Genomic DNA, 11328 nt, shown 5'->3' on the forward strand with positions numbered 1-11328 from the left:
ACGAAACAAAGGCAATACAGTTTTGTTTTTTTAAATTTACAAAAACAAATTTAAAGCGGCGGCGTCACAACAAAATCAAATCGATAACACAAACCGATAACAAACTAGCTAGTTTTTACTGCTAAATTTAGCCATAAAATTTAAATTTATTTGTTTATTCTTTAATGTACACTTAAAGGTGTTCATTAATGGATTGGCACAGTGTTTTATTAAAACCAAAGTTTAAATTCGCTTAAATTTTAAAACGTTTCCATAATTTAATTAAATTGTAGCTCTCTACTTAAGCAGTTGTAATTTGTTATCTACATGTGTAGAAAAGCTGGTCACACCATTTTTTGCGAATTGGAATGCAAAGTTTGTTATTGTTTATAATTAGTATAATTACTTATAGATTTGAATTGAATTAATGCCGCCATTAATATATCAACAATGTGGTGAAGTTGTCTGGCTAAATAAATCAAAAACCCGCAATCGTCTCTATGGGTTTAAATGCATTTACTGCAAGGATCAGCCGGAGAAACCTTCAACAACATTTAAAGATTTCAAATTTCATTTGGAGACGAAGCACGGAGAGATATTTACAAATTGGCTAGACAACGATAGACCAGAAGAACGAGTAAAATATGAGACAAAGACACAAAGAGAAGTCCTTCAGGTGCCTGATCCAAGTAGAAGTGGACTTAAAATGGAATCACAACAAGACCTACAGAAAGAGAAAGTGGCCGAGTTGCAAGTGGATATGAAAAAAGTAAAAGCGGAAGAGGAGCTTGTATTGGTATCTCAATTGCCAGAGGACGAGAAGGAGACGAAAGAGGACAGGCAAACACCAAGAGAAGAAATTGAGCAAGAAACTGAATTGGCCTGGCCGATAATCAGCGATAATGAAAGTTTTACATCCGCCTCCTCCTGCTCTTCAAGAGATGCTCTAGGGGATTCCACATCCGTAGGTTTTATGTGGACACAAAATTCAATGTTTGTAACGATAGTTTTTGTTTTCAGGTATCAACAGATTTCTCTCAATTCTGGCTAATTGATGGTCATCCCATTATGCTTTCCCTTATTGAACAATTGGAGCAGGAGCGTCATCTCTGGGACTTGCAAAAGTTCTCCTTTCGCAATCACAAAGGTCGCACTGAGAGCTGTGAAAGGATCTGTAATCATTTAAATGCAAAATTTGATTTGCAACTCAAAAGTCGGGAAATGGTGCAACATGTCAAAAAGTTACGACATCTTTACAATAAGGAAAAATGTCGTCGGGAAAAGGATAAAGATAATTCTTCAGGAGCAACATCAAGTACCAGCACCTGGTACTTTGAAAGACTGAGTTTCCTTTCAAAAGGCTTACCCGTGCCGGTTTTGAATCACAAGGAACATTTGACTTTTATAGAATTGTATGAGAGATGTAAAGGCATTTGGGATATGCAGGATATGTCCTGCCGTTTGAGACATGTCCGTCAGGAGGCCAAAGAGCAGCTCCTGAATCTATGCACAAATGAATTGAAAATTAATTTTCAACCCTGCCAACTGGAACGTTTCATCTATCGTCTACGCAAAAACTATCAGAGGGAAAAAAAGAAACGCCTAATGCCTAAAAATTGCAAGGATTATCCAAATAATGAACAGGAAATTTCCACTTATGCCTACTACGATCATTTAAAATTCCTGGACCAGCACTTGGCCCCCTTCAAATGTTGGCAATGCCAGCAAATTATTAATAGCGTCGATGCCTACAAAATCCATTTGGCCAATCATAATGGCACATTGCCATTTGATTGTCCTTTCTGTACCCGGCAATTTGCCCGCATGAGCAGCTGCAGTTTACACATGAGACGGCAGCATCTGGATCAGACTGATGAGCAACAGCAAGTGATTTGTCAGGATTGTGGCAAGCATTTCGCCTGCAATTCGGATCTTCATACCCATCGTCGCCAACATACCGGCGAGAAGCCATATTGTTGCCACATCTGTGGCAGTCGTTTTCGTTCGCTCTCCTATTTTGCCCGCCACAAGCGGCGGCACGAGCAAAGGCCATGCGGCAAGTGTCACATTTGTGGCAAAAGCTTCTTCGAGCAGGCCGTCCTTAATGATCACATCAAGGCCCATTTGAATGTACGGGACAAAGTGTGTGATGTATGCCAAAAGACATTCACCAGCTCCAAATATCTGCGACAACATAAGGAGATACATGCTCAGAAGAAGCGCTATATATGTAAAATATGCTGCAAAGGTTTTGCCCAATATGCGGGTCTTAGTGGGCATATGAAATCGCATGGTACCACAGTGAAAGAGGCCGGTTCCGCCACATACAAAGAGCAAGCAAAGGACTGATGCTGAGTCTAAATAGACCTTTATTTGAATTTATTTTGATCTTGGCAAAGTTTCTTTTCAATATGAAAAACATTTATAAAACAATTTCAAATTCATTAAATAAAAAAACCTGGAAAATATTTTCGTCAAATAGTTCTTCCAACTATTATTGTTAATATTTTTAGCCCTTTTAAATTAACTTGAATCTATTGTTGAATATCCAGAATTGAAATTGCCTTTATCGGCAATTAAGTTATAGTTTTTTTTTTTTTTTTAACATAGTTTTATTTATAAAACATTTTGTTTTTGTTTTCTTATCTTATCAATGGGCGCTGCCTCTGCCTCTGCCGCCAGCGACGCTGGGCCAAACCGAATTTGATAAGAAGAATTGAAAGAGTTAAAGTGGAATTATTGTACGATATCTGTGTCTGTATTGTATTTTCCCCCTCACAGTCTCGTTTAGTCAGTTGAAATTGGAGCTGGCTGGGAAGAGTCAGCAAACTGCGTCATAAATGCAAAAATACTTGAAATATTTTACACAAAACAATAACAAATGAAAAACCACAATATATAATATAATATAAAAGAAGAGAAAAGAAGCCACAAAGCAGCAAAGAAGAGGAAACAAAGGTGGTGCAGAACCAGCAGCAAAACCAGAAGGATAGAGAGCAAAAGAACATTCCAAGAAACGAGAGTCATATAAGTCAAAACGGAAATTGGCACTTGTCACACTGAATAAAGAGGAAATGGGGCCCTAGGTGGGTACAGTGGATACAGTGGGTCTCTGTGGACAATCATTGTTAAAATTATTGAGCAATTTTCTCAACTAAATGAAGTAGTTAAGTGCCAAATTAATAGTTGATTTTCTATTGTAACTGAAAAGTCATTTAATTTATTGTAGTTTTTGTAGATTATTTTACGAATATTTTTTATATTAGAAATTTAATATATACTTTTTGTGATGGAAATCTGTTAGATTGAGTTTGATATTGTTAAAAATATTTTGGTCCAAAATGTTGAAAAATGTTTTTTTTATGGCACTTAATTTCAATTATTTTGTTTTTTTTTTATGGTTTTCTTTAACTAATTTTTTTTTTTTGTTTAAATTTTTAAAAAAGCTTTCTAAATTTTAATACAATTTTATTGAAATAAACAAAATGAAAAAGGAAACGAGTTGGCGAAAAATGAATTTTCTAGAGTATTTAGTGTTTATTTGCAAAGAAAAAAAAACTAAATTATTATATGATCAAAAAATTATTTTTATATTTTTCCTTATAGTGCTATGGGGTTACGGTGGCGATAAGAAGGAAGTGGCGCAGCTGAAAGAGAAATAACAACAACTACAACAACGAGCTGACGTCATTTTCTGTGTGTGGGGAAAGAGGCAAGAGAAGAAGCTGGTCAACTGCCACAAAGGGGCAACTTGGAGGGGAGAATTAAATGCAAACGTATTGAAAAAGATAAGACCTCGAGGTCAGTCAATCGAGAAGAAGCGATAGAAGCTCATCAAACGCTGTAACCATGCCAGTAACGCCTGGAACTCCAGACTCGTCACACATGATCTTGGGCGCTGCCGCTTTTGTGGTCCATGAGCGAAGACAGCCAAATAAATCGCTAATGAATTGCTTTCGAGATCGCACCCCATCATCGGCATCGTTGGCAAATAACTCATCCGCCCATGTGTACGCAAGATCGCAGAGTTCCCTCAATGGTGGTGCCATCACACTTGATGCCGGTCGTCCGGAGGCGGTGGTCTTACTCAGGGAGCTACGAAGGAAGCCCAATAAACTGGCCTTGCTGAAAAGTAGCAGTACAAAGGATCTAACACGCCTCTTCGCCGACGAACCCATGGCATTAGTGTCGAATACCAGTTTGGATTCCAATTCCAGTTCAGCCGGAACGGCTAGTCCGGCAGCAGCTCGTGCCAGTCTTAGTGGGCGAACGCGTGAATGTTGTGCGGCATGTTCCAAGCGTTGGCATGATCTCAAACAGCGTATGCATACATTGGAGCAGGATCTGCAGGTCCAGACCAGCTATAACCATGATCTGGAAGTGAAAGTTACGGAATTGACGCGTCAGGTGAATGATCTTCTGCAACTGCAGGAGACCAGGGATCGTAAGGCTGCTGCTGCGGAGGGCAAGCAAGGTGGTGGTAAACGAATCGGTGGTGGTGGTGGCGGCGGCGGTAGTGGGAGTGGAGCCAGCGGTGGTGGTGGAGTTTCACGCTTGCCTGCCTGGATGAATCTGTCGAATTGGTGGAAATCCCGTCCCTCGGTGGAGACATTGAGAGAGCAGCATATATTCTTTGATGAGCCATGCTTCGACACCGAATTGGAATTGGTACTAAAGCACGATCAACACAAAACCGTGCCACGCATTGTCGTCGAATGTTGTGACCTGATCGAACAGCAATATCGCCAGTCCACAGAACCGATCGTTGGCATCTATCGCCAATGTGGGGACTATAATAAAATACAAACATTACGCTTCAATATCGATGCCAATGACTATGAGTCGCTGCATCATTCCAAAGTTGATATACACACATTAACTGGTGTCCTGAAGCTGTTTCTACGTGAGATCAAGAGTCCTTTGATTAGTGTGAACGAGGCGAAAACCTTTATAGGTAATCCCAATCAATGGTGTAAGTATGAGCCTCTCTTTCTCACTCTATTTCTCTCTCTCTCTCTCTCTCTCTCTCTCTGTCTGTCTGTCTTGAGGGATCTTTAAAGATTTTCTTGTTTCTTTATAGTGCTTACGGAATTCTCTCTTAAATTGGATATACTGAAAAGACTGATAAGATCTTTACCAGAAACTAATCGGGATACCATGGAATATATATTTGGTCATTTTAATCGGTAATTTATATAATAGTTAAAATGATTAAGCTAGACTAGTCTTGGTAATCTAATTTATCACCATCACTCTTCATTAATATATATTCTTTCCATTTTTCTTAGGCTCACAAAGGTTCCATTGCAACAGATCAATTCGGAAACATTAGCCATATCGATATCACCATCAATTTTTCATACTGTTCCCCAAGGTGCTCATATGCAGGATTTACAACAACTCCTAAGAGAAGGTGAAACCCTTGCCGATTGTGTTAGGATCATGATCGAGTACAAGAGTCGGATATTTGAGTAAGTTGGATCGAAAACAAAACGATAACCAAGATGGTGATGGTTCCTGCCACTGCAATCCGCCCAACCCCCTACAGTCCAGCATCAAATTCCCACATCCCTTCCCAAAGCTTCTACATGGTCGTCTACGTCGTCGTCGTCGTCGTCGTCGTCGTCGTCTCGATTAATTATTGATCCCTTAACGATCTTTGTACCTGTCATATTTACAATTTATATTGCTTTATTCATAACTATATATATGTATCTATATAAATGTATGTATATACCCGTCCTATTACCTTATCCATGTACTCCTCCTCATCTATATAGATGCACAGCCGATCGTCGTCGCATCAGCGTTAAGAACCTAAAGAAGACACTTTCACAACCGGATTTACTATTTCGTAATAGATTCTAAAATTCTAAAAAAATATCAAAATGGCGATCTATCTTTGGAGAAGTGAAAAGAAAGAGAGAGAAAGAGTAAAATTTTGTATATAACTCAACTCAATGCATTAATACTTAAGCAAATATCTATTATAAAAACTATCAAAATATTAAAGTTATTAAATTAAAACACTTTAAGAATCAAAAGTTAATGACTATTAAACTAAATGTTAAAACTAAACCATTTTAGAAACAAATTTGAATCATTTATTGTTTCTTTATTGAGAGCTGAAAAGGGCTTGAAATGTTCCTTGATTCCGACATTTTTCTTAGCTTTAAGTCATATGCATCGACTTGGTTTTTTTATGAAATTGCATTTCTCTCAGTGTAGAAGCTTTTGCTATTTGCCAAGCAGAACAGAAGCAACAGCCAGTGACAGGTGCTGTTCTGCGTAGACTTTTAAGAAACAGCAACAACAACAACAACAACAACAACAAAACCAACAAACATGCAACGAAAAACTAAACAACCGACAACGGCCAAGCCTCCTTCTGAGAGACAGAGAGGAGAGCTTCAGTTTCAGTTTCAGTCAGTTTCAGTTGCTTGAGTCGTTTGTGGCGATACGCGGCGAAAACCTTTTATTTTTCACCTAAAACGGATCGGATTACCAGTTTTCAAAATTAAAAATTAAAAAACCAAAAAACGACAACAAAAAAGAATAATAATAAAAGAAGAAAAAAAAAAAACAAAAAAAACACTAGAAACGCAGAAATAAATACATAAATTAGAAAAAAAAGAAGGAAAATCAAATGTAATTTACAATAATTTATTTTAATTCCACACAGACACATACGCACACTCATACACACTTGCATGGCGGCATGCGCATGCGTGAAGGCTCACGCTGACTTTGACCATTCTGAAGTTAAAGTTCATACAGAGAGAGAGAGAGAGCGGGGGGCGCAGAGGTGTCATTTATTATTCTTATTAATTGTTCCTCCCCTTGACTATAATATCACTCCATTTTGACCTTAACAGGCATTGAAATAGCCGCTTATGAGCTTTATAGACCCCCCCGCGTCACACACCCCCACGTCCCCCAGCCAAAGCTTTGAAAGTTTATTCAACCAGTTGCTGGTTGGGCTATTTCGGTCACTGGGACAAAAGCGCACGCAGCAAGCGGTTAAAGAGAGTGTGAGAGCGGTGGAGCGGGAGAGCTGGAGAGAGCCTTAAGAGTGTGAGAATGAGAACGTTATTGTCAATCGTAGCGATATCCTTCAGTTTAAGCTGTTGCTTCCAATATACACTATCACTTGATGGGGTATTAAGCATAAGTAGTTCATTTCAAATGGAAATTTTGCATTTTCAATATTTTAGATGATTTTTGTTCAATTTCGAAATGATAGAAAAATAAAAAGGAAAATCACTTTACTTTTGAGTTCTGAAGCTATTAAATGGAAACAAACCCAACCAAAATCTTAACGATGGACTATTACAGATAAATTCATCATAAATAAATTTTGTTTACTTCTTACAAATCTGAAAGTTATCTTATCTTAGACAAGAATTGACCTTTTTTTTAAAAAAAAAAGAAATAAACTTTTATTGTCTTTAAAAATATTTTGAAATAGAAAAGAAACGTAAATATTTTGTTGTGGTTGATCAATATATTTGAAGAGTATTTCAAAGTTTCATTCATTTCACTTCAGTTACAGGGTATTCGAAGGTTTCATTGTTTATAAACCTTGCTTTTAAAATTGTACTTATTATTTTAGTTTTTTTTTTTTTTACTTCTTCTCATCAAAATGTATTGACGTAATTGCCCATAAACTCACACACACACACACATGTACTCAACACACACTTACAAGGTATGTATGTATGTATATGTATATACATATATATCGATTTCGATCGCAGGTGTGTTTAGCCCAAAGTGGTTTTTATTTCGCAACTAAATGTACATAGATTCTACAGCTAGCCAATAGTATGGGGTGGGGGAGGGGAAATTGTAAGCTGCTTCCATACGTCATTCTCACAAAAAAAATTGCATTTATTTTTGTTCATTTATTGTTGTTGTATTTTTTAATTGTTGCTTGTTATTTATACCGTTGGCAATTTTGCTGTCAACTTGTGCGTTGACGACGACGACGACGACGCCCACAGGTTGTATGAGTGATCACTCTAGGTGTGCCGGCACCCTTGCCCACCTCCCCACTCCACCCTTTGTGATCGTTTCTGTTGCTTTGTTGATCCCTCAGGTCTCTGGACTCGGTGCTGTTGCGTCTGCGTCGTTTTGTTGTCATGGTTGTCGTTTTTCTCTGACAAACTGCGCGTCATGCTCATGCACTGACGTCACAGAAAGAGAGAGGGAGAGACGTCCCCCGCGATACCCCGTTTCTTGGTCACAATGGGCCACACAAGTGTAAATGATTCACTGAATTCTTTAGCTAGATGAGCAAGCTCAAGACAAAGGTTTCGTTTAAATATTGAAAATATCATTCTAAAACTACGTATATGTACAATTTCATCATTTAAAATAAATCCATTATCAAAATCTATCTAAAAGAAAAGTCATGCTCATGTCATAAAGATCCAAAATGAAGAAGAATTGTCATGGTTATTTTTAGACACCTTTTTTTTTTTTAGAAAATTGGAGAAATATTAATTGTTAAATTCAAGACAAAATCAAAGAAGACAAACGTGTGACTTTAATTTTCGCTCTGGCAGATTTTCTTGTTGTTGTTTTTTTCTGCCGTTTTTGTCGAGACCCTAGGCCAATTACTTTGAACGTGAGTGCCATCACGTCGTATGAGCAATATTTACATATGTAGCCACATATTACGTATACGTATACAAATTCTACGGATAATAAACTAAAAAATGGGCTGTAACAATAAAAAAAAGGGGGATTGACGTTGGCTTTTAGCCCATTGTAAGTTAGTTTAGTATAGAAATATTCATTCAGTCGGCCAGTCAGTCAGTCAGTCAGCTAGTTAGTTAGTCTCTGAGGATCGTGTTAGTGTGTGTGTGTGTGTGTATATGTGTATGTGCTTGTGCTTAAATGCAATTAAAGTTAAGAAAATAAAAGCAACTAGCAAAGCAATTGGAGCGGCAGCAAACAACAACAAACGATATATGTATGAGAAAAAAAAAACCGTTACAGACCGTTACCCATACCTCACTATCACACTGGCATACTGTGTGTGTGTGTGTGCATGTCTGTGCATGTATGTACATGAGGGATCATTGCACATTGCGTCAACGTTTCAAGATCACAATTCCGACAAACACAAACACACACAACAGAGAGAGAGAGGAAGAGAGAGCGAGAGTGTCACCCACAACATCCCCTCGGCTGCTCCTACCCCACCGCACCGCACCGCACCGCACCTACAAAAAGTAATTCCAATTCCAAATTCAATAGGAGCCAGTAGCCATCCCCAAAACCGAGAGGCCAACAACAAAACAGTTTAGCAACGACAGCGGCAGGTGGCGTTAGCAGCAGCAGCAGCAGCCGCCGCCATCGAAAATAAAATAAAATAAAACCAAAGTAATACAAAAATTTTAACAAGAAAAAAGAAAAGAGAAAAAAATCAAAAAAAAAAAGGAAAATATGTGAAAGTGCGCGTTACTCGTCTCTGCATGTGTGTGCGTGTCTGTGTCTATGCGTGTGGCTGTGTGTCTGTATGTGTGTGTGTGAGTGAGTGTGCGCGACGATCGCAAAAAACCAAAACCGAGTTTACAACAACGATGAGTGCGTGCCGCGATCGCGTAAATGCCGCCCCCGTCCGCTCTGACGCCGCCGACTCTGCCAACGCAGCTGCCTCTGCCTCTGCCTCTGCCGCTCTAGCGGCTGCTGCTACTACTAACATGGCAAAGATAACAGCGACGCTAAAGTCTACGTCAACAGCAGCAGCAACAGCAGCAGCAGTCAACGACAATGAAAATAAATTCAAGCTGGCAGAGCAAATGGATTTTAGTTATCAGAGAACAGCGAAACAGACAAGCCCGACGACTAGCAGACAAAGAGGAGACGCCGAGGAGAAGAGAAAACTGCAGCTACAACAACTGCAACGGCAAAGGCGGCAATTGCGCAAAGACTTCTTTAAGGATATTTATCGCGAAGAAGACGAAGAAGAGACACAACCTGAAGAGAATCATCGTACAGAGAAAATCAAACCGAAGAGAGAGAGAAAGCACTCGAAACCGGAACAGAATATTAAAGAATTGATAAATAAATTTCAAGCCATGATTGTTAAGGAGAAACAACAACAGGAAATGTCGGCGAAGGAGCAAAAAATTGAGACAACCAAATTGGAAGAGAAACGCATTATGACAGCGGATGAGGGAATGCCATTGAGTGGCCTGAGTCCCTATAGCAGCGACAATGAGGAGGCCATAACCGGCACAGGGCAAAGACGTAACAACAACAACAACAAACCAAAAGTAACACGCTGCTCCAGCAGCGATTCAGCCCTGGGCCTGGAAGTCGATGATGCCGCCATGGAGGTGACTCCACCACCACCCACACAGCGTCGCATGACACTGACAGTGACAGACTTACCATTACGACCAGCTCTACTGCCATTGGCCGAACCCACCGCATTGCCAGACTCACCATTGACATCACCCACCAGCACCACACAAGCAGCGGCCGGTATACCCACCAAAGTGTTGCTGGAGGAACGCATGGTCCCAGCACCAGTTACCGGAGGATCGTCCTCACGTCGCGAATCCACACAAAGCTGCCTCAGCGATTTGGGTGGCCTGGCTGGGGTACGTTATGTACGCACTCCGTCCGTTGTTGTATCGGATTATTCAGACGACATTACTGCCTGTGGCATTAGCATGGAGGAAATGGAATACTTTCGCCTGCAAAGAGCCAAGGGACAACGTCGCTGTTCCCTGGAGGCAGGTGCCAGTGCTACTGGCAGTGCTGTCGTCGGTGGCATGGGCAAAGATGAAGGCCAAATATCGGATGTCAGTGCGGCCAGCAGTTGTAGTAATCTTTATTATTGCGGCTCCACCATATCGGCCTTAGATGGCGGCGAATGTATTGTGAATGGTGTGAGAGTGGCATTAGCTGGTCGCAAATCATCGAGTACAACACAAAGTGGCAGCGGCAGCAGCAGTGCGGAGGAGGAGGATGATGAAGAGGAGGATGACGACGATGATGATGATGATGTCGATGCCGATGTTGAGGTGGAATGCATTAGGCACGGGGAACAGGAGCTGAATCAAAGGCAGCTAAGCGAATTGCTGGCAGCCACTCAACTATGCGATCAAGAAGGCTTCCAGCAAAAGCAGCAGCAGCAGCAGCAGCAACAACAACAGCAGCAGCAGCAACAACAACAACAACAGCAGAAGAAGAAGGTAGGCAGCACCAGCCATGGAGAGGGAAATTCTGATGGCGTCACAATTAACGGAAATCTCAATTTATAGTATATAGTATAGATAAAAAACAAAAAACAAGAACCAAAAAAAAAAAAAAAACACAAAACCGAAAACA

At 40.0% G+C, this 11328-nt stretch overlaps 3 protein-coding genes across 3 annotated transcripts; all 3 read left to right on the plus strand.

Moving 5' to 3' along the window:
- Positions 1-327: 327 nt before the first annotated feature.
- On the plus strand, positions 328-2506 carry LOC6641314 (zinc finger protein 845). The gene is made up of 2 exons (XM_002064226.3): positions 328-943; positions 1000-2506. Exons 1-2 carry the CDS (start codon positions 407-409, stop codon positions 2326-2328), a joined length of 1866 nt encoding a protein of 621 aa, XP_002064262.2. The 5' UTR covers positions 328-406; the 3' UTR covers positions 2329-2506.
- Positions 2507-2768: 262 nt separating this feature from the next.
- LOC6641315 lies at positions 2769-6006 on the plus strand. Its single transcript, XM_023175233.2, has 5 exons — positions 2769-3065; positions 3586-4951; positions 5060-5165; positions 5268-5450; positions 5760-6006. Exons 2-5 carry the CDS (start codon positions 3829-3831, stop codon positions 5845-5847), a joined length of 1500 nt encoding a protein of 499 aa, XP_023031001.1. The 5' UTR covers positions 2769-3065; positions 3586-3828; the 3' UTR covers positions 5848-6006.
- Positions 6007-9527: 3521 nt separating this feature from the next.
- On the plus strand, positions 9528-11328 carry LOC6641316 (PH and SEC7 domain-containing protein). Its single transcript, XM_002064228.4, has one exon. It carries the CDS (start codon positions 9570-9572, stop codon positions 11259-11261), a length of 1692 nt encoding a protein of 563 aa, XP_002064264.3. The 5' UTR covers positions 9528-9569; the 3' UTR covers positions 11262-11328.

This window comes from Drosophila willistoni (genome assembly GCF_018902025.1).
Source record: "Drosophila willistoni isolate 14030-0811.24 chromosome XL unlocalized genomic scaffold, UCI_dwil_1.1 Seg141, whole genome shotgun sequence".
NCBI lineage: Eukaryota > Metazoa > Arthropoda > Insecta > Diptera > Drosophilidae > Drosophila > Drosophila willistoni.

What these genes read in the sequence shown, in the direction of transcription:
- LOC6641314 (XM_002064226.3), top strand. Translation starts at nt 407, where the DNA reads ATGCCGCCATTAATATATCAACAATGTGGTGAAGTTGTCTGGCTAAAT. An exon ending in CTCTAGGGGATTCCACATCC is followed by an intron (nt 944 to 999) that starts GTAGGTTTTATG and finishes TTTTGTTTTCAG; the next exon opens with GTATCAACAGATTTCTCTCA.
- LOC6641315 (XM_023175233.2), top strand. Translation starts at nt 3,829, where the DNA reads ATGCCAGTAACGCCTGGAACTCCAGACTCGTCACACATGATCTTGGGC. An exon ending in AGGTAATCCCAATCAATGGT is followed by an intron (nt 4,952 to 5,059) that starts GTAAGTATGAGC and finishes GTTTCTTTATAG; the next exon opens with TGCTTACGGAATTCTCTCTT. An exon ending in ATATTTGGTCATTTTAATCG is followed by an intron (nt 5,166 to 5,267) that starts GTAATTTATATA and finishes CATTTTTCTTAG; the next exon opens with GCTCACAAAGGTTCCATTGC.
- LOC6641316 (XM_002064228.4), top strand. Translation starts at nt 9,570, where the DNA reads ATGAGTGCGTGCCGCGATCGCGTAAATGCCGCCCCCGTCCGCTCTGAC.